A 21,301-nucleotide genomic window follows, 5' to 3' on the forward strand; every position below is an offset into this window, starting at 1 on the left:
AGTGGTTGCTTTCCCCTTCCTCAGCCCAAAGCATATGGGAGGAGCCCTCCATTCCTGATCTCCACCCATGACAACTGGTGGAGCTCCTGGAGATAAAACTAACGCAAGTGTGGGTGCCCTCCTCCCTCCCTGGTGGGGGCTCCAGTCGGTTTTATGTCTTTGCCTTGTCTCCAGTTGTCAGGGCAGCTGTTTCTCTGGTGGGTCTAAGAAGAGTTGTTGGTATACAGGTTTTCAGTTTTCCTCTTATTTTAAGAGTGAGAATGACGACTCCCAAGCAGTTTGCATCTTAGAGCAGAAACCAGAAGTCCTCTCCTACTTTTTTAATTTATTAACTTTTGGGGATGAGTATGGATTTTATTGATTATCATGAAACTAGTAGTCCTGTGGAAAAGCCACGGGTGTCTGTGTTTGTGCAGGTTGAAAGAGCAGAGCCTTGTGAAGGAGCTGCGGCCCCGGGATGTCCTGGAGAGCAGCAGTGACAGCGACGAGAAGGTCCCTGTGGCCAAGCCCTCCTCACTCTCCAAGCGGAAGCTGGAGCTCGAGGTGGAAACGGTGGAGAAGAAGAAGAAAGGGCGGCCTCGGAAGGACTCGCGGCTCATGCCCATGTCCCTGTCTGTGCAGGTGAGGCTGGCGGGCCGGTGCTGCCCCCGGCCCACCTCCTGAGCTCGGTGTGGGAGCCTGCATATGCCCTGGGGAAGAAGGGGGGCCCCGCGTGCCTCATCGGTGTGGGGAGAGCTGGCGTGGACACGTATACCTCCAGAACTGCCCCGACCCACCCAGAGTCCTTGAGCCCCTCCCTGGGGTCAGCTGCCTCGTCTCTGCAGTAGGGGTCTCTGTAGCGTTCATCTGCCCTCACAGAGGGTGGAAACACCCAGGTAGTAGGCCCAGCCTCACCTCTGGTGACTCACCTTTACCTGGCACTGCCCTCCAGTGCCGGGCAGGGCTCAGGGACATCTCTGCTCTTGCAGTCCCCAGCTGCCCTGACCGCAGAGAAGGATGCCGTGTGTTTGTCTGTCCCAGCAGCTGCGCTGAAGCTGCCCATGCCGGGCCCCCAGAGAGCCTTCACCCTGCAGGTGAGCAGACCTCCGCCTCCCTCCCTCCCAAGCCTGCACATTCTTTTTGTCCGCCTGCCCACCCCCACCCCCTGGGGGCTGTAAACCCTGAATTGTCACAGACTTGGGGCTGCTTTCAAGTGGCTCTCTATCACCTTCTGGGGGAAGTTGTGGCTGAGCAGAGCAGCCACCCAATCTTAACAAGAAGGCTGGCCTCTTCTCTGGGACCCCTCACTTCCCCAGCCCCCACGCCTCTCCTCCATGGCTTTACCCTCCATCTTCTGGGTGCCCAGCTCCTTCAAGACCTGTCCCAGGTGTTCCTTCTCCTGGAAGCCTCCTCGATCTCCACTCTTGGCCATGGGCTCAGCCCATGGGACCGTGTGGCACTGGTCTGTCTCTTGACCAGCCTGCTGGCCTGTCCACTTCCCAGTGCCCAGCGTGGGGTCATCATCAGGGCCTTTCAAGGTCTCGAGTGGAATCTTCTAACTACGGGCTTGTTCAAACCACAGATCTACAGCAAGTAGTCCTTTATCCCCAGAGGCCCTCTGGCCGCTCAGCCCAGCACCCGTACCAGGCCTTGCACGCACCGTCATCTCCCACCCTCTATACCTCAGCTCAGGTTCATGTCCTCGGGAAACCCTTTAGAACCCCACATGCAGGTGGGCTGCACGCTGCCCCAGCCCAGGCTGCCCCTCAGGGCTGCCAGGGGGCAGGTGGACAGGTCCTTCTGGATCTAAGGGTGGGGTCCCCTGGTTCTTCTTGCACAAATCCCCCTCCCAAACTCAGCCGGCCCCCGTCACCCCAGGGCCTTCCTTGCGGAGTGCTGTGTGGGGCTGTTCTTGGTTTCTGGGGGCCCAGCCCCCAGCCACAGCCGACCCTCCACCCCAGCTCACACACTGTGTGGCCACACAAGTACAAACCGCTCACCTAGGTCCCACGTTGGGTATCTGCCTGTCTGCTCCCCAGACACAAAACACGAGGCTGAGCCCGTGTGGAGCTGGTGCTGAACTGCACACGTCTCCCCACGCTTTTCTGGGGACACTCCTATCAGTGACACTGGGCTCCAGTGTGCATGCCAAGGTGCACTGCCAAGGAGCTGGAGGGCCTAAGGGCTTTCCAGACCTTTCCTCCAAGTGCCGACACAGCCTCTGTTCTGGCCAAACCTGACAGTCTTTGAAGATCCTTCAGTTAGGAGTCAGGAGACCCATGTCCCCCCGAGCGGGCTGGGGTCCTTCTGTGCCGTGTTCTCTTGGCCGGTTACTTGCCTTCTCTGCATCCTCCCTTGTGAGAGGAGGTGGTGGGATCCGGAGGCTTCGAGGTCTTTAGCTGTGACACCAATTCTCTGCTCCACTGCACAGAGGACAAGGTGGACACCAGCTCCTGGGACTTGCCCTGCCCTGGGGGCTGCATGTTGGGACCTCTGGCCCCCTGTCCTGCCCTGTGACCACCCCACCCCCAGCCTGCTGTTGGCCGGCAGCTCTGTTCCACCCTTGCGTGTCCTTCCCTCTGTCCGTGGCCCACGTCTGAGGCCACTGCTGCTGAAAATGTTCTGTTTGCTTCTCTCCCCCAGGTGAGCTCCGACCCCTCCATGTACATCGAGGTGGAGAACGAGGTGACGGCCGTGGGGGGCATAAAGCTGAGCCGCCTGAAGTGCAGCCGGGAAGGGAAGGAGTGGGAGACGGTGCTCACCAGCCGGATCCTCACCGCTGCCGGCAGCTGGTAAGAGCAGGGGTCTCCACCCCACTGGCATTTAACGTAAAGCAAGACCCCGCACTGCGCTGTGGGGTACTGGGCTGTCCTGGGAGGTGGCCTGTCTGAGGGAGGCCTACGCCTAGCCTCGCTCGGGACTGAGCTGGTGCCTGAGTCATCCGAGTCCCTGGGGCACCCCATGAAGGTGGCACCATCACCCCCGTGTTACAGGAGAGGAAACTGAGTACTGGAGGGTCACCTAAGCCCCCTGGGCATTTTAGTCAGATTCCTGAAGTCTCCATTTCCAGGCCGAGCTCTGCCTGCCTCTCTCTGACCTTGACTGGCCTTTTCTCTGGACCCCAGGTTTTCATCCAAGGAAGTCAGCATGGACTTCTGACTGTCCTCAGAGTCCCAAGGCCAGCCCTTTCCAGATCTGCCCTTTTGGGGGAGACCTGAATTCGGTGGTCAGTCACCCAGTGTCTTTCCACCACCCCTGGAGGTGGCCCCGCACATGCTCCATCTGGAAAGAGGACCCGGGGACGTATGGCCCCAGTCGGGATTGTGTGCTCAGTACCCCTACGAGGGTCTTACAAAGCTTTCAGCTTAGATTTGGTCGTTTTCATTAGGCCCGGAATCCTTTATCATGAGGCTGCATGTGAAACACTCTCACCAATGTCTGTGACCCTGGCCCTGAGCGAGCCAGGTGCTGGGCCTGGACGGAACCACCGTTCTGTTCCTCCCTCCGTCCCCTGGGGCTCCCCCTTCGTCCCTGGTCCCAAGGCAGTTGGCACGCCCCAGCTGGGGGCCAGGTGTGTCAGCACAGCCTCCCCATGTGACCTAGAGGCTGCTGGAGAGTCCGGCCAAGCGGCCAGCCAGGCCCCAGCCCAGCGTGCAGACTTGCCCCCGGCACCGCAGCTCCAGAGGTTCGGCATCCCTGGCAGCGGGCTTGCTGCAGGTGCGCCCTGACCACAGGGACGAGCAGACAGAACACAGGGACTCTTCCTTGGCTGACCTCGCTGTGAGCTGGCTGCCCGTGTGGACCGTAGGCGCTGGCTGGCGGCCCAGAAGTGATTTGGAGCAGGGTTCCAGTGGGCTGCTGGGCCGGACCTTGCTGTGCTGGCTGCACGCCTACTCCCACTGCCTGGGGTCTGAGGCTCTGGCCTCACTCTAGGCTTGCTCTCACCCCAGGAGACCCCACTAGGAAGGCAGAGCCTGCTTGTGCCGGGCAGAGCCAAGGGGCCTAGTGGGTGCTCAGAGGAGAGACACGAGACTGCGCCGATACACTCGTGGTGAAGCCTTCCTCGCTCAGGGAGCGACATGTCTCTCCCACCCCGGTCTCGAAGGCCTTCTGAGCACAGCTGGGCACCCCCTGTGGGAGATGCACCCTGTCGTCCCCACACTCCCCCCGGCCTGTCTGGGCAGAGGCCTCCCAGGGCCCCTCTGGCTGGTCTCAGCTACGAGTCTGTCGGGGGGGGGTGCTCTGCAGCTGCTCCCGAGCAGTGAGGTCTGCTTCCTGGCTCACTGTCAGGGCCGCTGGTCCTCGGGCATGTGCTCCCTGGGGGCAGTTCCGTGTGAGTCCAGAAAAGCCTGAGCCACCACATGGGGGAGAGGACTCCATCTCCAGGCAGAGGTCTCCAGTAGGCACCATCAGCTCTGCCGCCCACCTGGCTCTGTCCCTGCATCTCGGGGCCACCAGAGCTCCCAGCCCCCCTGATGCCAGCCCCCTGCTCCCCCAGTGACGTGGTGTGTGTCGCCTGTGAAAAGCGGATGCTGTCCGTGTTCTCCACCTGTGGTCGACGCCTCCTCCCTCCCATCCTGCTGCCATCCCCGATCTCCACCCTGCACTGCACTGGCTCCTACGTCATGGCCCTCACCGCCACAGCCACGCTGTCCGTCTGGTGAGAGGCAGGGCGGGAGCGGCTGTGCGGGTGCCCCTTGCTTCAGGGAGGGTCGCCCCCCCCCCACCGGCACACAGGCCCTCGGGCCCGGCTGGAGGGTGAGCTGCTCCTCTCTCCCCCAGGGATGTGCACAGGCAGATAGTGGTGGTGAAGGAAGAGTCCCTACACTCCATCTTGGCAGGTGAGCTTGGCCGGGGGCCGCCCCATCCGTGGGGTGGGATTGGGGGCGGGCAGCTCAAGTCCAGGTCTGGCACAAAGGGCTCTGCTCAACTGAGATGGAGAGCAGACTCTGGTGTCCCTTCTGCATGGCTAGAGCTGCGGGAGCCATGGCGCCCGCTGACAGGAATACGCTGGAACCCCTTCTTGGTGTCTCCCTAGGAAGTGACATGACGGTGTCACAGATCTTGCTGACGCAGCATGGAATCCCCGTGATGAACCTGTCGGACGGGAAGGCCTACTGCTTCAACCCATCACTGTCTGCGTGGTAAGCACGCCGCCCTGAGCCCTGCCCCATGGAGGGTCCATCTGAGCCAGAACCCAGCACAGCCAGCAAGGGCCCTGCCTGGCCCGCTTCTCCTGGGAGTCTGGCCAGAGTGGAGGCCACAGTGCAGCCCCCATCCCTGCCGGCCCCCTGCCTCTCTGCCCTCAGACCCGTGCACAGGGACGCTGTCCTTCCCCTCCACTGTTCCCCGGGGGTCACTTTGTCTGGAGCAGACATTTGAACTTTTATGGTTGTCGATGAGTAGTTCCAGCCTGGCCTCCGTAGGTGCCGTCAGCTTCACGGCAGCCTCATCCAACCTTGCTGTTTTTGTAACTTAGTTGGAGCCAAGGGACACTTCCGACTGCCTTGGTGCATTAGTGGGGCTGCACTGTCACTCACCACGTGTGAGGTCTGTACCTTTTCTCTGTCCATTTTGGAGTCCTTTTCTATATTTGTAAAACCTCTTTTTTTTTTTTCTGCCGCACTGCATGTCTCACGGATCTTAGCTCCCCAACTAGGGATCGAACCTGGGCCCCCTGCATAGGAAACATGGAGTCCTAAGCAGGGAAGTACCTGTAGAACTTCTTTGTACATCAGAGATCTTAACCCAGAGTTAGGAATGGTGTACCTCGTGTACCAGCCAATCAGAAGTTTTCTCTTGCCTGCACCTTGCTCCTTCAGGCCCAAGGGTGCCACCATCCAGCCTGTCTCTGTTAAGGGTTGCCGGACACAAGTTTATCCTCAGACTGAGATCTCTTTCTTGAGTTAAAAAAAAAAAAGCAGCAACCCTCAAAATCTCCACTCCCTGCTCCTCCAAATTGCAAAATATCGTGTATTGTATGTGATTGGTATAATAATGGAAACAAGCTGGTTATTTGAGAAGGGAAATGTGGACTCTGTAGGCACCAGGCTGTTTTTAAATTGTGTGAAGGGTCCAGAGAATGTGAAGCGCTGATGCCTGGGATGCTGTGTGAGCTCTGGGAGGCTGGACGCCGGGACTCCTCAGCTGCTTCCGAGGGCCGCAGCACATGGGCTCCCAGACAGACTAGCATCCCAGGCATACTCGCCCCCTGCCCCCAGGACCTAAGACCCAGGGCCAGAGTGTCCGAGTAAGGAGGCCCCACATGGGCATACAGGGACCTCGGCTCCCTCAGTGCCCCTCGCCGCCTGCCTCTGCTGGGCCTCCTGGTTTCCCTGAGTTCTGCTCCTGCCTTTGCCTCCCCAGGAACCTGGTTTCTGACAAGCAGGACTCCCTGGCCCAGTGTGCAGACTTCAGGAGCAGCCTGCCACCCCAGGACGCCATGCTGTGCTCGGGACCCTTAGCCATAGTCCAGGGCCGCGCCTCCACGTAGGTGACCCGGGTGCAGGGGAGGCATCCGGCTGGCTGTGTGGACGTGGTCCCTCCGAGGCCTGCCTTCTGACTGCCTGAGCCCAGCGGCACTCACAGGGCTGGGCTGGGGCTGCCGAGGGCTGGGAGCCACAGTGAGCACTGTCTCAGGGTGCAGGATCACAGCTCTGTCACTTCAAGACCTGGGCGGCAGTCTGAGGGGCTGCGGGTCATGGATCCCCATGTTGGGCTGCACTTTGGGTGGGGGCCTGGGCTGCTGGCCTGTCCCCTCGGGGGCTAGATGGGAGGTGCAGAACAGCAGGACCTGGGGGCGGTTGGGCTGCCGTGGAGTCTGATATCTGCCCCTCCCCACCCCAGCAGCTCGGGGAGACAGGCAGCCCGGCTCTTCTCCGTGCCTCACATGGTGCAGCAGGAGACCACCCTGGCCTACCTGGAGAGCCAGGTCGCTGCAGCGCTCACCCTGCGCTCCAGCCACGAGTACCGCCACTGGCTTCTCCTCTACGTGCGATACCTCGTGAACGAAGGTGAGCTTCCCGGTGGTCCTTCTGTCCTCCCGGGCCCCACTCAGTCCCCGTCCCAACGGGACCCTCCCGAGGGCCCGAGTGTCAGGGCCCAGGTGCAGCAGCCTGGGCTCTGTCCTCCCTCCCGGCTTCCCGTGGTTGCCCCCTGGGGCCCTGCCCTCCCGCTCCCAAGTCAGTGAGGTGGGCAGCTCAGCAGGTGTCCTGCCCCACCACGGGCTGAACCGAGCAGCCCCTGAGGCCACAAGGATTGGCGGCAGGAGGGTGTGGGGGCAGAGGACTCACAGACACAGGCTCAGCTCCCCCTGACCTCGTTGCCCCCTCAGAGCATCGGTGGGCCTGTACCTCTCTTTCTCCTGCCTGGAAGGGCCAGCTTGCTTTCCAGCACCTCCCCTCGGCCCTCCAGCCCAGCTTTCCCCACCAGGGCTCTTACACCCATGTCCCCGTCCCAGGATCCCCCTCCTTGCCCCGCCCCACTCCTCCTGTGGGTCAGCAGACAGCAGGGTGTTGGAAGACGTGACCTCCCACAGCCTCTTGACTCCCTGTGAGGCAGGCGTGGGCTCCGGCCTTGCCAGCTTCCCTCCGCTTGAGCTTGGCCTCCAGGGCCGTGGCCTGGGGATGGCCCTCCCCAGTTCTCCCTGTGTCACCACACAGCCTGGGCCTGGTCACGGAGCCGGCACCCCCACACCCTCTCCTGCCTTTCTTGCTTTGCTTTCAACTCCTCCCCTGTTTTGTTCATGATTTAGAGAAAACAAATTAAGTACGGAAAAGACAGAAAAACTTGCCCGACCTCTATGGGTATAACTCGCAGAATTCGCCCGTCATGTTGCCAGACCCCTCCCCCACAGACCCCAGGGATGAGTTCAGTATGGACTCATCCCACCCAGACTTAATAAACACTCGGTGTTCCTGCAACCTTGTGCCTCTGCCGGGCACTCAGGTCACGTGTGGCCTCACCCCCGTACCCCCGGAAAGCCTGCCTCCGGCTCCTCTCTGGTTTCCTCCATCCTGGGTTTCAATTCACTGGGGCTGCCCCTGTAGGGGACACCTCACCTCCACCGCTTGCTTCTCTTTCTCCATCTTCACGCGCCTATGGCCCAGGGCCCGCACAACTCCCCTACCCTCTCTGTCCCTCCTTCCTCCCCGCGGGGAGGAGGACTCGAGCTTCACAGGGACACCAGCTCTCCTCTAAGCATCCTCAGGTTCCACCCTCATCACTGGCTGATTTCCTCCATTCCCTGTGGCCTCGGCTGCCCCCGATTCTGCCTCCAGTGTGGCTGGCGCTCCCCCCGGCTGTGCCATAGCCCCAACTCCTCCTCCGTCTCCTCCGCCCAAATTCATTCCCACGCCCATCTTCTCCCAAAGGACACCACCTGACCCTGCGCATCTGCCCCCACCTCCTCTCCAGTAGGCCCCCTCAGCCCACTCCCCTCCTCCCACAGCCCCCACATTCTCCACCCCCTTGGGGGGTCTGTCCCAGAGCTTCCACGTCTCGTTTTCCCTGGCCCAGCACACAGCAGCCACTGCGTGTGTTTCCCGGGATTGGGGGGGTGAGTCAGAGCCTCTGCTATGGCCTCTGAGCGCTGAACTGAGACAAGGAGGCAACAAAGTGAGTGTTTGTTCTTTCTGCTTTGATGTACACAACAACTTAGCCTGTTCTTGACTTTATTTCTTTTTTTAATGTGTTCCTATTTCTGTTTTGTTTTGTTTTTTGTTTTCTGTAATTAGGGTTTGAATACCGACTCCGAGAAATATGCAAGGACTTACTGGGGCCTGTTCACTCCTCCACTGGAAGCCAATGGGAGTCAACAGTAGTGGTAAGTGCCACTTTCCTTTTTGCCACAAGAAATCTCTCCTGAAAAGTAAAGGCGGAAATTGAAAAGTAAGCCAAAGTGCTTTGAAATTCTTCCCTGTTACACTCTTCCAGCACACTGCCGGCATCAGAGAGAGGGCGAGTTGCCAGCCCACCCACCCTGGCAGGAGCCCTTGGCATCAGGGGCTGAGGGAGCGTCCACTCAGCCACATGCCTGTGCTGGGAAAGCTGCCTGCCGGGGGCTGTGGATTTGTTAGTAGTGAGGCTCATAGTCCGGTCAGGAGGCAGACGTGAGCGAGTAAGCAGTTCAGTCAACAGAGCGATGACGGGTGTGCCTGGGAGAATGCGGCGGGGAGACCTCGGAAGAGGACTTTCAGGATGAAACCCCAGGACAGGAATGAGCCTGCTCCATGGAGACCGGGGAATGTGCTGGTAGAGGTGACAGAAGTGCAGAGGGCTTGGCCCATGGAGGCCGCTGTGGTTGGAACATCGTTGGCAGAGGAGAGGGTGTGACGTGAGTCCAGAGAGGGCAGGAGGTGGATCCCTGGGACCTTGTGAGGAGCTGGGGTTTAGTCTGGGGCAGCGGGAGCCGGCAGAGGAGTTGGCGCTGATGTAGCAGAGCAGTCAGGACAAGGCAGACCTGGCAGTAGCTGAAGACAACTTGGATCCATGTGGCAGCCGCAGAGAAGGGAGAGGAAGCAGACTCAAGATGTATTTTGGAGGCAAAACCTACAAGACTGGGCGGGTGGGTGGTTGGATGTGGAGCAGGTGAGGGAAAGAGAATAATGAACATAATGAAATTGCACAGGTGAGACTGTGGCTCACACAAGTGGGTAGAGTGCATTGATCGACTTGGGCAAGGAACAGGTTGACGGGGAACTGGGGGCACGGTTCACTCCACTGCTTCACTCAACCGTTGGGCAGCTGCCGGTGGAGCCCCACTCTGGCCAGGTGTAGCTCGGCAGCCGGCTGCAGCGAGCAAGGCTCAGGGGCCCCGCCTTCATGGGGACAGAGGCAGATTGGAGACAAATGAGCAAGTACATGTAATGTGTTGACGGGGATGGGTCCTGTGAACACCAATGAAGAGGGCAGGGGTGCGGAGTGCTGATGGGGTGCTGTTTTACATCCAGTGATCGAGGAAGCACTGACTGATTGATAGAGATCAGAGGAGGTAAGGGAGGAAGCCCCGCAGATATCTGGGGGAAGAACATCCAGGCAGAGGGAAGAGTGAGGACAAAGGCCGTGAGGTATGAGGGCTCGAGTGTAAAAGGAGCAGCTGAGCAGAGGTGATGGGAGGGTAAAAGAGGTGAAAGATTGGAGGGTTAGTCCTGGGAGGACTCTGGAGGTCTTGGTGTGTACTTGGCCTCCATTTTTTATTTTGTTGCTGTAGATGTTAATTTAGTTGGTTACTAGAATCCTAAATTCAAAATCAATTCTCTTTAGAGTTTTGAAGGTATTGTGCCACAGACTTTTAGCATTTGCTGCTGTTGCTAAAACTGCCGCCAGTCCGATTTCCATTGCTTTGTAAGTTCTTTCGGGATCCTGCCTTGGTGCTTTCAAGTCTCACAAAGCTCTCGGTCTATGTCTTTCATTCATTCTGTGGACTTTACTTAGAGGCTGTCTTTGGTTATAGCTTCCCTTTCATTTCCCTCATCATCAGAGAGATAGCATGTCCTCCCTTCTGCTCCATCATTTTTTATAGTTCTAATTCTCCTTGAAATTTTCATTTTAGTCTTTTGAGCACAGTAAGCTTAGTTATTTTATTTTAAAATTGCATGTCTGATAGTCCTAGTATCAGGAGCCCTTGTGGGTCTGTCTCTATTGCCTATAAATGTTTCTACTGGTTCTCGTTCACGTTATCTTATCTCCTCAAGTGCCTGGTTATTTTCAGCTGTCTGCTGGACATGGTATTTGAAAAATTGCTTGTAGAAATGGCTTGAACCTCAGGTGATGTGGCTTTTGCACAGGGCATTTTATTTGCTTTGGTGCCAGCTCTTAAGGCACCCTCTCTGCAGGGTCTCAACCTGGTCGGGATGGAGGTTTTCCAGGCTGCCTGGGGACTTCTCAGAGCTGGGCACTGGCTGGTGCAGGGGCTGGTTTCCTTCCAGTTTACCCTTATTCTAGGGTCGGGTCATCCCTTGGGGATACCAGCACAAAGAAGAGGTGGTTTACCAGGGACCCCCACCTTTCATGGGCCTTAGGCCCCTGCTTTGGTCCCCTGGGCTCTCAACTCTGACAGAAGCCCACTCAGCCTCTTCCTGATCAGTACATGTTCCCAAGGCCAAGGTGTCCCTCTGAATTCCTGCCTTCCCCCACCCTGCCTCAGTCCTTCACCCCAGCACATTAGCTCCTGGAGTTCTGCTTCTGCTTAACCAGCTTTGTCCCCTGTCCTCAACAAGAAGGGTGTTCGGAATTACCTGCAGTAGTCGAGCTGTTTCCCAGCACACCTCACCTCTGGGGAAGCCTGACAGGCCATCTGCTTACGGGGTGGGGGAGCACGTGTCTGACAAAGCCCTACCCTTGGCCGGGTTGTGGGGCCTCACTCTGTGCCCAACTGCCACTCTGGGGGCCTGAGCCCAAGACGTTAGCCCGAGCTCTACATAGAGGTTCTCTGTCTCAGCCTGAAGGTGGGCACTCTAGGCCAAGGTGGGGCAGGGAGCACAGGCAGGCCACCGGTTACCAGCCATGCACCCTCCTCTCCCCCTCCTTCCTGCTGTTCTTGCTGACCCCAAGCTTTGTCCAGGAGAGCCTGTGGCTCCCTTCCCAGGAGCACCATCAGTGCAATGCTACCTGCTTTTTACCTCTGCCAACTGCCTAAAACCACTGGTCTGCTCGGGGTCCCAGTATCCATGACAAATGCTTTCAACTGCAGGTAAATGATACCCTGTCTAGTGGTGGCTGAAGTAGTTTTATTCTATCCTCCAAAACAAGTCCTTTGGAGTTAAGTGGAGGTCTGTATCTCTGTGATTCTGTTGGCCTCTCCCTCATGTCATAAGATGGCTTTCATGTCCAGTTGAAGGAAGGAAGCCAGTACCAGTAGCATCCACCCTCTTAAAAGGAAAGCCAGCCTATGCCTCACAGCAGCCAGTAGACCACTTGGACACCCCCACTGGGAGGGAGGTCAGGAAGGCAAGCTGTGAAGACTATGGCGGGGAAGTCTTGGAGCAGGTCTGGACAGAGCCAATTCCTGCTGTCTGCCACATCCCCTTCTGGCCTCAGCGCTCTTCTGAATTTATGCTTTTTTTTTTTAATACGTCTTTATTGGAGTATAATTGCTTCACAATACTGTGTTAGTTTGTGTTGTACAACAAAGTGAATCAGCTATATGTATACATATATCCCCATATCCCCTCCCTCTTGAGCCTCCCTCCCACCCTCCCGATCCCATCCCTCTAGGTGGTCACAAAGCACCAAACTGATCTCCCTGTGCTATGCCGCTGCTTCCCACTAGCTATCTGTTTTACATTTGGTAGTGTGTATATGTCGATGCTAGTCTCACTTCCCCTCCCCGCCCTGTGTCCTCAAGTCCATTCTCTATGTCTGCATCTTTATTCCTGCCCTGTCACTACGTTCATCAGTACCATTTTTTTTTTTTTTAGATTCCATATATATGTGTTAGCGTACGGTATTTGTTTTTCTCTTTCTGACTTACTTCACTCTGTAGGACAGACTCTAGGTCCATCCACCTCACTACAAATAACTCAATTTCATTTCTTTTTATGGCTGAGTAATATTCCATTGTATATATGTGCCACATCTTCTTTATCCATTCATCTGTCAGTGGGCATTTAGGTTGCTTCCATGTCCTGGCTATTGTAAATAGTGCTGCAATGAACATTGTGGTACATGTCTCTTTTTGAATTATGGTTTTCTCAGGGTATATGCCCAGTAGTGGGATTGCTGGGTCATATGGAAGTTCTATGTTTAGTTTTTTAAGGAACCTCCGTACTGTTCTCCATAGTAGCTGTATCAATTTACATTCCCACCAATGGTGCAGGAGGGTTTCCTTTTCACCATACCCTTTCCAGCATTTATTGTTTCTAGATTTTTTGATAATGGCCATTCTGACTGGCATTGAGGTGATACCTCATTGTAGTTTTGATTTGTATTTCACTAATAATTAAGTGATGTTGAGCATCTTTTCATGTGCCTCTTGGCCATCTGTATGTCTTCTTTGGTGAAATGTCTATTTAGGTCTTCCGTCCATTTTTTTTTTTTTAATTTATTTTATTTTTGGCTGCATTGGGTCTTCATTGCTGCGCACGGGCTTTCTGTAGTTGCGGTCATCGGGGGCTACTCTTTGTTGCAGTGTGCAGGCTTCTCAGTGTAGTGACTTCTCTCATTGCAGAGCACAGGCTGTAGGCACGCGAGCTTCAGTAATTGTAGCACATAGGCTCAGTAGTTGTGGCACACGGGCTTAGTTGCTCCGCAGCATGTAGGATCTTCCCGGACCAGGGCTCGAACCCGTGTCCCCTGCATTGGCAGGCGGATTCTTAACCACTGTGCCACCAGGGAAGCCCTTCTGCCCATTTTTTAATTGGGTTGTTCGTTTTTTTGATACTGAGCTCCTTACTGTCTCTTCATCTTGATATGGGGAGCAGAGGGGGTGAATTGAGTATGAGCCCTCTGCCTTCTTGTTGAGTTTCTTTGTGAACACTCTCATGGTGAGAATTGGCCATTCAAATGAAACTGGTCCTCAGGATGGCTGGGAAATGGAGCTGGGGATGGAGCGTGCTGCCAACGAGCAATGCTGACTCTAGATTTAAGAGCCACTTGTATTTCCTGTTGAAATATGTTGGTGTCATTTGTTTTTCTTTTTGGTTTGTAGGAATTCTTTATATTTTGGGAAACTTTGTGATATGAGCTGCCAGTGCATCTCAGGGGACCCCCAAAATCCAGGTCTCTTTCCCTCAAAGATCACGGCTCAGTGTGTACAGGAGGGAGACAGTAAGCAGAGGGTTGGGCACTAAGCAGCCGTCCTTCAGGTGCGTGCGTGGCTGCCGGCCTCTGAATCCCCAGCCGGACCCTACTCCTGGGAAGCCTCCGTCTGCCAGGGTCTTCAGTGTAGGACCTGTGACACTGACCTGAGAAGTGGTGATGAGCTGTGTCCAGGCTGGTGCCTGAAACACAGCACCATCCATTTCTGAGAGCCCAGGCTGGGAGGTGGTACTGGTGGCTATTGGTATTGATACCAGCCACACCAGCCTTCCAGCCAGAGGGCACATCCTCTGTCTGGTAGTTTGCCCCTGGTGCCACAGGCAGACAGAATGTTTTGCTTTGCTTATAGCAGTTTATTTCATTCCCTTTCATTTTTTTAAATAGCGCTTTTCAGGTTTTTTTATTTTAAATTCATTTTGAATGATAATGTAGCCACATACTTCAAAAATTAAAAGGTACAGTAGTTTTGAAATAAGTTTTGAAATCAGGAAGTACGAGACTGCACATCGTCTTTTCCAAGATTCATATGGCTATTTGGGGTCCCTTGGGATTCCATAAGAATTGTAGGATGGATTTTTCTATTTCTGTGAAAAATGCCGGTAGGATATTGATAGGGAGTGCATTAAATCTATAGATTGCTTTTGGTATTATTGACATCTTAACCATATTAATAAGTCTCCCAGTCCATGAACAAGGGATGTCTTTCCATTTATTTATATCTTCTTTAATTTCTTTCAGCAACATTTTGTAGTTTTCAGTATACTAGTCTTTCGCCTCCTTGGTTAAGTTTATTCCTAAGTATTTTGTTCTTTTGGAGCTTACTGCAAATGGAATTGTTTTCTTAATTTCTTTTCCAGATTGTTGGTTGTCAGTATATAAAAACGCAGCTGATTTTTGTGTGTTGATTTCATATTCTGCACACTTGCTGTATCCATTTATTAGTTCTAACGGGTTTTTTTGCGGAATCTTTAGGGTTTTCTACATATAAGATTATGTTGTCTGCAAACAAATAAGTTTACTTCTTCCTTTCAAATTTGGGTGTCTTTTATTTCGTTTTCTTGCCTCATTGTTCTGACTAGGACTTTTTAGTATTATGTTGAATAGAAGTGAAAATGGGGCATCCTTGCCTTGTTCCTGACCTTAGAGCAAAAGCTTTAAGTCTTTTAACACTGAGTATGATACTAGCTGTGGGCTTTTCATATGTGACCTTAATTTTACTGAGATAGTTTCCTTCTATTACCAGTTTTTAGTAGTGAAGGAGTGTTGAATTTTGTCAAATGCTTTTTCTGCATCAATTGAGATGATCTTCTGGGATTTTTTTTTCTTCATTTTATTAATGTGGTGTATTACATTGATTGATTTTAGTTTCTTAAACCACCCTTGCATTCCAGGAGTAAATCACACTTAGTCATAGTATATAATCCTTTCCATTTGCTGTTAAATTCTGTTCGCTAGTACCAGTACTGGTACCAGTCTGCAGCCTGTTAAAAACCAGGTCACACAGCAGGAGATGAGTGGCGGGCAAGCGAGTGAAGCTTCATCTGCTGCTCCCCATCACTCCCCATCGCTCACATTACTTCCTGAATCATCGCTCGCATTACTGCCTGAACCATCCCCCGCATTACTGCCTGAACCATCCCCCCATCACTCCCATTACCACCTGAACCGTTGCTTGCATTACCACCTGAACCATCCCCCCATCATTTGCATTACCGCCTGAACCATCTCCCCCATCACTTGCATTACTGCCTGAACAATCCCCCCCATCATTCGCATTACCTCCTGAACCGTCGCTCACACTACCGCCTGAACCATCCTCCCCATCACTCCCATTACCTTCCTGAACCATTGCTTGCATTGCCTCCTGAACCGTCACTCCCATCACTCCCATTACCACCTGAACCATCCCCCCATCACTTGCATTACCACCTGAACCATCTCCTGTGTCACTTGCATTACCACCTGAACCATGCCCCCCACCACCACTCGCATTACTTCCTGAACCATTGCTTACATTACCACCTTGAACCATCCCCCCCATCACCCACATTACTTCCTGAACCATCTTCCCCCATCACTTGCATTACCACCTGAACCATCCCCCCATCACTCGGATTACTTCCTGAACCACTGCTCGCACTACCGCCTGAACCATCTCCCACCTCCAACCCCCAGCCCGTGGAAAAATTGTCTTCCACGAAACCGGTCCCTGGTGCCAAAAAGGTTGGGGACCACTGCACTAGTATTTTGTTCAGGACTCATCAGTGTTCACAAGGGACATTGGACTATTTTCTTTCCTTGTAGTGTCTTTGTCTGGCTTTCATGTCAGGATAATGCTGGTCTCATACAATGAATCTAAACATGTTCTCTTCTCTTCAGTTTTTTGAAAGAGTATGTGGAGGATTGTTGTTCATTCTTCTTTAAATTTTTGGTAAAATTCACCAGTGAAGCCATCTGGTCAGTCCTGGGCTTTTCTTTGTTGGGAGGTTTTTGATTACTGATTCAGTCTCCTTGTTACTTATAGGTCTGTTCACATTTGCTATTTCTTCATGATTCAGTCTTGGTAAGCTGTATATTTCTAGGAAGTTGTCCATTTTATCTAGGTCATCCGATTTGTTGGTGTACAGTTGTTCATAGTATTCTCTTATTTATACTCCTTTTATTTTTGTGGCATCAGTTGCAATGTCCCTATTTCACTTCTGATTTTCATTATTTGAGTCTTCTGTTTTTCTTAGTCCACGTAGCTAAATGCTTGTCAATTTTGATGATCTTTCCAAGGAATTCATTTTTGGTTTTATTATTTTCTCTATAGTTTTTCTGTTCTCCATTTTACTTATTTTCTGATATGTATGATTTTCTTCTGCTTGTTGGGTTTAGTTTGCTTTTATTTTTCTAGTTTTGTTAAATGCAATGTTCTGTTATTGATTTGATTTGTGAATCTTTCTTTGTAGATTTTTATAGCTATAAATTTCTCTCTAGCCAGTGCTTTTGTTGCATTCCAGTATGTTGTGTTTTCATTTTCATTTGTCCCTAGATATTTTTAAATTTCCCTTGTAATTTCTTCTTTGAATCATTGATTGTTTAACAGTGTGTTAATTTCCACATATTTGTGTGTGTTCCAGTTTTTCTTCTGCTGTTGATTTCTAGTTTCATTCCATTGTGATTGTAAAAGACACTTTTATGATTCAGTCTTTTTAAGCTTATTGAGACTTGTTTTGGTCTGTCCTGGTGAGTGTTACACATGCACTTGAGAAAAATGTATATTCTGCTCTTGTTGTGTGGAGTGTTCTGCATATGTGTGCTTTAGGTCCAGTTGGTCTATACTGCTTTTCAGGTCCTCTATTTCTTATTGATCTTCTGTCTGGTTGTTCTATCCATTATTGAAAATAGGATATCGAAGTCTTCTGCAAATTGTAGGACTGTCTTATTTCTCCTTTCAGTTCAGATAATGTTTGCACCATGTGTTTAGGAACTCTGATGTTTGGTGGGTATATGTTTATAACTGTTACATCTTCTTGGTCAATTGACCCTTTTATCATTATACAGTGTCCTGTGTCTTATAACAATTTTTGACATAAAGTATTTTGTCTGTTATTAGTATAGCCATCTCTTTTCTATTTTGCTTATTATTTACATGGGATATCTTTGTGATTCTTTCACTTTCAACCTGTGTATATCCTCCTTTAGATCTAAGTGAGTTCCTTGTAAGCAGCATATAGTTGGATCCTGTTCTTTTATCCATTTTTTGATTAAGGAGTTTAATCCATTTTCAACATGTGCTGTATTTCTACTTATGCTATACAAGACTGCTTTTAAATTTTTTAATTTCCCTAAAAGTTTCACTCCTGCTTCTTTCCACAACCTTAGACATTCTGTTGTATTCTACCTGTATCTCTTGACCCCAGGTTCCCAGGGGTTGCAGTTCCCCTGCTGCTTTCACACGCCACAGTGCTCACCACTGCCTTTTGCAGCCTCCATCCTGATATCTATACTATGCTACTGTTCCCGTCAGTACTCTCCATTCATTTAGGTTTTCTTTAATGCCTTCCAGTAAGGTTTTTTAATTTTCAGCACATAGGCCATACACATCATTTTTAGAATTATTCTTAGATATTTTATAATTGTGAGTATTCTAAGTGATAAGTTGTTTTATGTTTTCTGATTATTCATTGCTGCTGTACATATGCATTTGACTTTGGTATATTAATCACCAGCCATCTTTCTACACATTTCTATTATTTTTATTAATTTGTCCATTAATTGTTTTGCATTTTCTATGTGGTTTAAACAATGAAGTCATCTCAAATAATCTTTTTATTTCCTATTTTCCAGTTCTAAGTTTTCTAATATTAAATTCTCCTTGATTTCCAGGATAAACCCTACTTGGTCATGAGTTGCCATCTTTTTTTTTTTTTGGCCACGCAGCACAGCCCAAAAAAAAACACTTTATTGTGAATCTTGGTATGTCTTCCTTTGTAGGTAATATGTTCTTGTACTTTCGAAATTTTCAGAAATTTTCCGTCTTTTATATCTGAAAATTCTGTATATTTCATTCTAATGTGTCTGGTTATCAGTTTTCCCATATATTACTTGATCAGCACTCAGTGGAGCCTTTCAACCTAAGGCCATTCGTTGTTTAATTATGTGAAATATACCCATATTACTTCTTTAAATATTTCCTTCTCTCTTCTTTCTCTGTCTCCTGTGGGATCCATTATGTGGATATTGGGCCTACCTGCTGCGCTCACCTGCCTTTGTAGGCAATGGTACAGTTTCTCCTCTTACAGTTTCCCCTCTGCCTGCCTCCCTTATGAGTGTGGGCTGCTCCTCTATCTGACCTCACTCTGACTTCGTCTTCAGCAGTGTCCAGTCTCCTGCTAATCCCATCTCCTTCAACCACTGTGTTGCTCAAACTTGGTATCTACACTTGGTTCTTTTCTATAATTCATCATCTTGTTACCACACTTGTTTTAACATATTGGCCCTTCTCTTCCAGTGGTCAGTGCTGTCAGTTGATGGTTTTCCCTTTGCAGCAGCCGTGCTCCTCAAGGGTCTGTGCAGTGGAGACCCTGCATGGCAGTGCATGTTGCAGGAGGGCCCAGGCAGACATGGTGCCACCCAGGGTGGAGGAGGCATAGGCAAGAGCTGAGGACAGAGACTCCAGGACTGTAAAACCAAGGCCAGTCACTGTCACCCAGGCACCTCCTCGCCCCTGGCCTTGACCTCACGTCCCTGGAACACATCCACATAAGGGAGTGGTCCCTCCAGGATAGCCGTCTGCCTGGCCCTCTGCCCTGGTAGCCTTACTTGCATTCTGCTCTGGAAGGTCAGGCTACTCTGGCCACTAACCAGTGCAATCAGAGACCAGCGGTGACTGTGCCAGCAGACTTAGGGGACACGGAAGAGCAGAACCTACCTGGTACCCACCCTTGAACTATGTCCCTCCCTGGGCCCTGCCACTCCACCCCATGTGCCCAAGCTCAGCTTTTTTAGCTGTCCCAGGCCTCCCAGCATACAGAGAAATTGTTCTCATCCATCTATGGTTTCTCCAGGGGGTGCCCATGGGGCAGATGGGCACAAGGGTCTTTGTTGGGTCAGGGAAACCCCCACAGTCTAGCTCTCCTCACTGTCAGTTGCACTCAGCTGTCACTCCTGTATCCTCAGGGTCTGCGGAAGAGGGACCTGCTGAAGGAGCTGCTGCCAGTCATCGGGCAGAACCTCCGCTTCCAGCGCCTCTTCACCGAGTGTCAGGAACAGCTCGACATCTTGAGGGACAAGTAGCCTGCCCAGCCGCAGCAAGGGCAGGGCCACACTCTCTCGCCACTGAGGACACACAGGTCGGCCTCTTATCTCGCTGGGCTACAGGATGAGGAGACACTGGCAGGAGGTGGGCTGTCCTACACCAGTACCGGCTCAGCCCCTGGGCACACTTCCCCTGTGTCCTGGGCCTGTTTCTCCCTCAGGGGGAGCAGCTCTGCCCGCAACTCGTTCCTGCCTCCAGGACCCCGGTGCAGAGCTGGAGCTCTGCCCAACTGCCCTGGGGCCAGTGAGGCAGCCCAGGCCTGCCGTCTCCAGCACGGTCCCCAGATGGACACTAGCCCTGCTACTGTAGGCGCCGTGCTGCTCCAGCTATGACGAATGAGCCATTTGTGAAAGAGAGAACCCTGAGACGTTAGCGTATTATGCAGTCAGTAGACTGACCTGAGACCTATGTAAAAAGAAAGCCTATTCCAACACATGGACTATTTTTGTACTAGAATTTGCTAACTTGTAATATGGAATTTTCCTTTTGGCCAATAATCAGGATTTCCCTATAAGTCACTTGGACATTGGTCACTTGTAGGAAATTTAAACTCTAATTATGACAGCTACATTGAAAAATAATTGTACTGAAATTAACTTGTCTATCTTCATTTAGTTTTAATTTTTAAATGTTTGTAAAAAGAGACTTTTGGGGGGGATGGGGCAGAGGGTGGGCGATTTCTTTTGTAAGTGTAAAATAAATGAACACGCATTGGATACCAAATGGTCCTGACTTCCCCTGCCTTTTCCTTCTAACTTCCACCTCCCTCCCCTGCACTGTGAATCCCTCGCCTTTGATGTCATCTGCTCCCCCTGCCCCTTCATGCAAAAAGTCATTTCACAGCATGGAGTCACTTTCCTGGTCGTGCAGCATCTCAGGCTGAGCTGGGCGAGCGGGCTGGCCACCGTGCACCTGTCTTCTCCCAAGCCAGGTGGAGAGGTCCTTGGTTCTGTCTGTGCTGTGCTCTGGGTCTCTGATTGTGCTGGGCACCAAGGAAATCATGTAAGGAAGTCCATAAATACAGACTTGAGTTTTCTGAAGAATTATCTGGAAGCTGGGATTTTCTTAGAAAGTGGTCCCGATGCTGACCCACAGGAGAAGAGACAGCCAGAATCAGAATCCTCAAGCCTGGTGAAGGCCAAGCACCTTCTCCCCAGGGTCCTGGACCTCCTCGGCACCTCCCTGCCAGGTGGCCATCCCATTGCCTGTCTCACTCAGAAGTCACGTGGCTGCATGAGAACCAGGCACACCTGCATGCCCGACAGAGCCAGCACACACACTGCGTCTGGGCATGGACACCCAGAAGCCAGGCTACAAGTGTGAGCTTTTCGCTGAGGAATGAGCCAGAGATGCTGCACAGGCATTGAGAACTCTGGAGCCCCAGGATGCACGCAGCCTCGGGACTGACAGGCCTGCCTGGGATCCAAACCAGGAAAAACGTGGGCCTCACTTTTCAGCTGTCAAAGGGAGGTGAGGTTAAGAAAACGTGCATGGTTGTGAGGACCAACTGGGATCACAGAGGCAAAGTCATGGCACTGAGCACATGTTCCCGTGAATAAAACTTTGACAATCAAGTGTTTTTATACACTACTATTTGGACAGGAGAGGAGACAAACAGCAGAAAGACTGGTTGGAAACTTCTGGTTCCAGCCAAGATGGATTGACAGGGACCAAATTGACCCTTCTGCCTGAAACAACCAAAGGAACCAGTCAAAATACATGAAACAATGGTCTCAAGGCACTGGATATCAGAAAACAAAG

The 21,301-nt window shown here is 52.0% G+C and overlaps 1 protein-coding gene across 6 annotated transcripts in view; it reads left to right on the forward strand.

The window, feature by feature from the left end:
* Nucleotides 1–20,263, forward strand: part of LOC101285534 (protein HIRA) — a 75,185-nt gene extending 54,922 nt beyond the window's left edge. For 5 of the 6 annotated variants that reach the window (XM_033439558.2, XM_033439559.2, XM_033439560.2 and 2 more), the window contains 10 exons: nt 417–621; nt 969–1,073; nt 2,623–2,771; nt 4,478–4,639; nt 4,762–4,820; nt 5,018–5,123; nt 6,346–6,468; nt 6,826–6,992; nt 8,715–8,803; nt 19,402–20,263. In XM_033439558.2, coding sequence (XP_033295449.1) covers nt 417–621; nt 969–1,073; nt 2,623–2,771; nt 4,478–4,639; nt 4,762–4,820; nt 5,018–5,123; nt 6,346–6,468; nt 6,826–6,992; nt 8,715–8,803; nt 19,402–19,518 — 1,282 coding nt within the window. In that variant the 3' untranslated portion in view covers nt 19,519–20,263. The remainder of the gene's footprint in view (nt 1–416; nt 622–968; nt 1,074–2,622; nt 2,772–4,477; nt 4,640–4,761; nt 4,821–5,017; nt 5,124–6,345; nt 6,469–6,825; nt 6,993–8,714; nt 8,804–19,401) is intronic. The other variant, XM_012535301.3, reaches the window with a different exon arrangement.
* Nucleotides 20,264–21,301: the final 1,038 nt, after the last annotated feature.

Source organism: Orcinus orca, chromosome 15, assembly GCF_937001465.1.
Source record: "Orcinus orca chromosome 15, mOrcOrc1.1, whole genome shotgun sequence".
NCBI lineage: Eukaryota > Metazoa > Chordata > Mammalia > Artiodactyla > Delphinidae > Orcinus > Orcinus orca.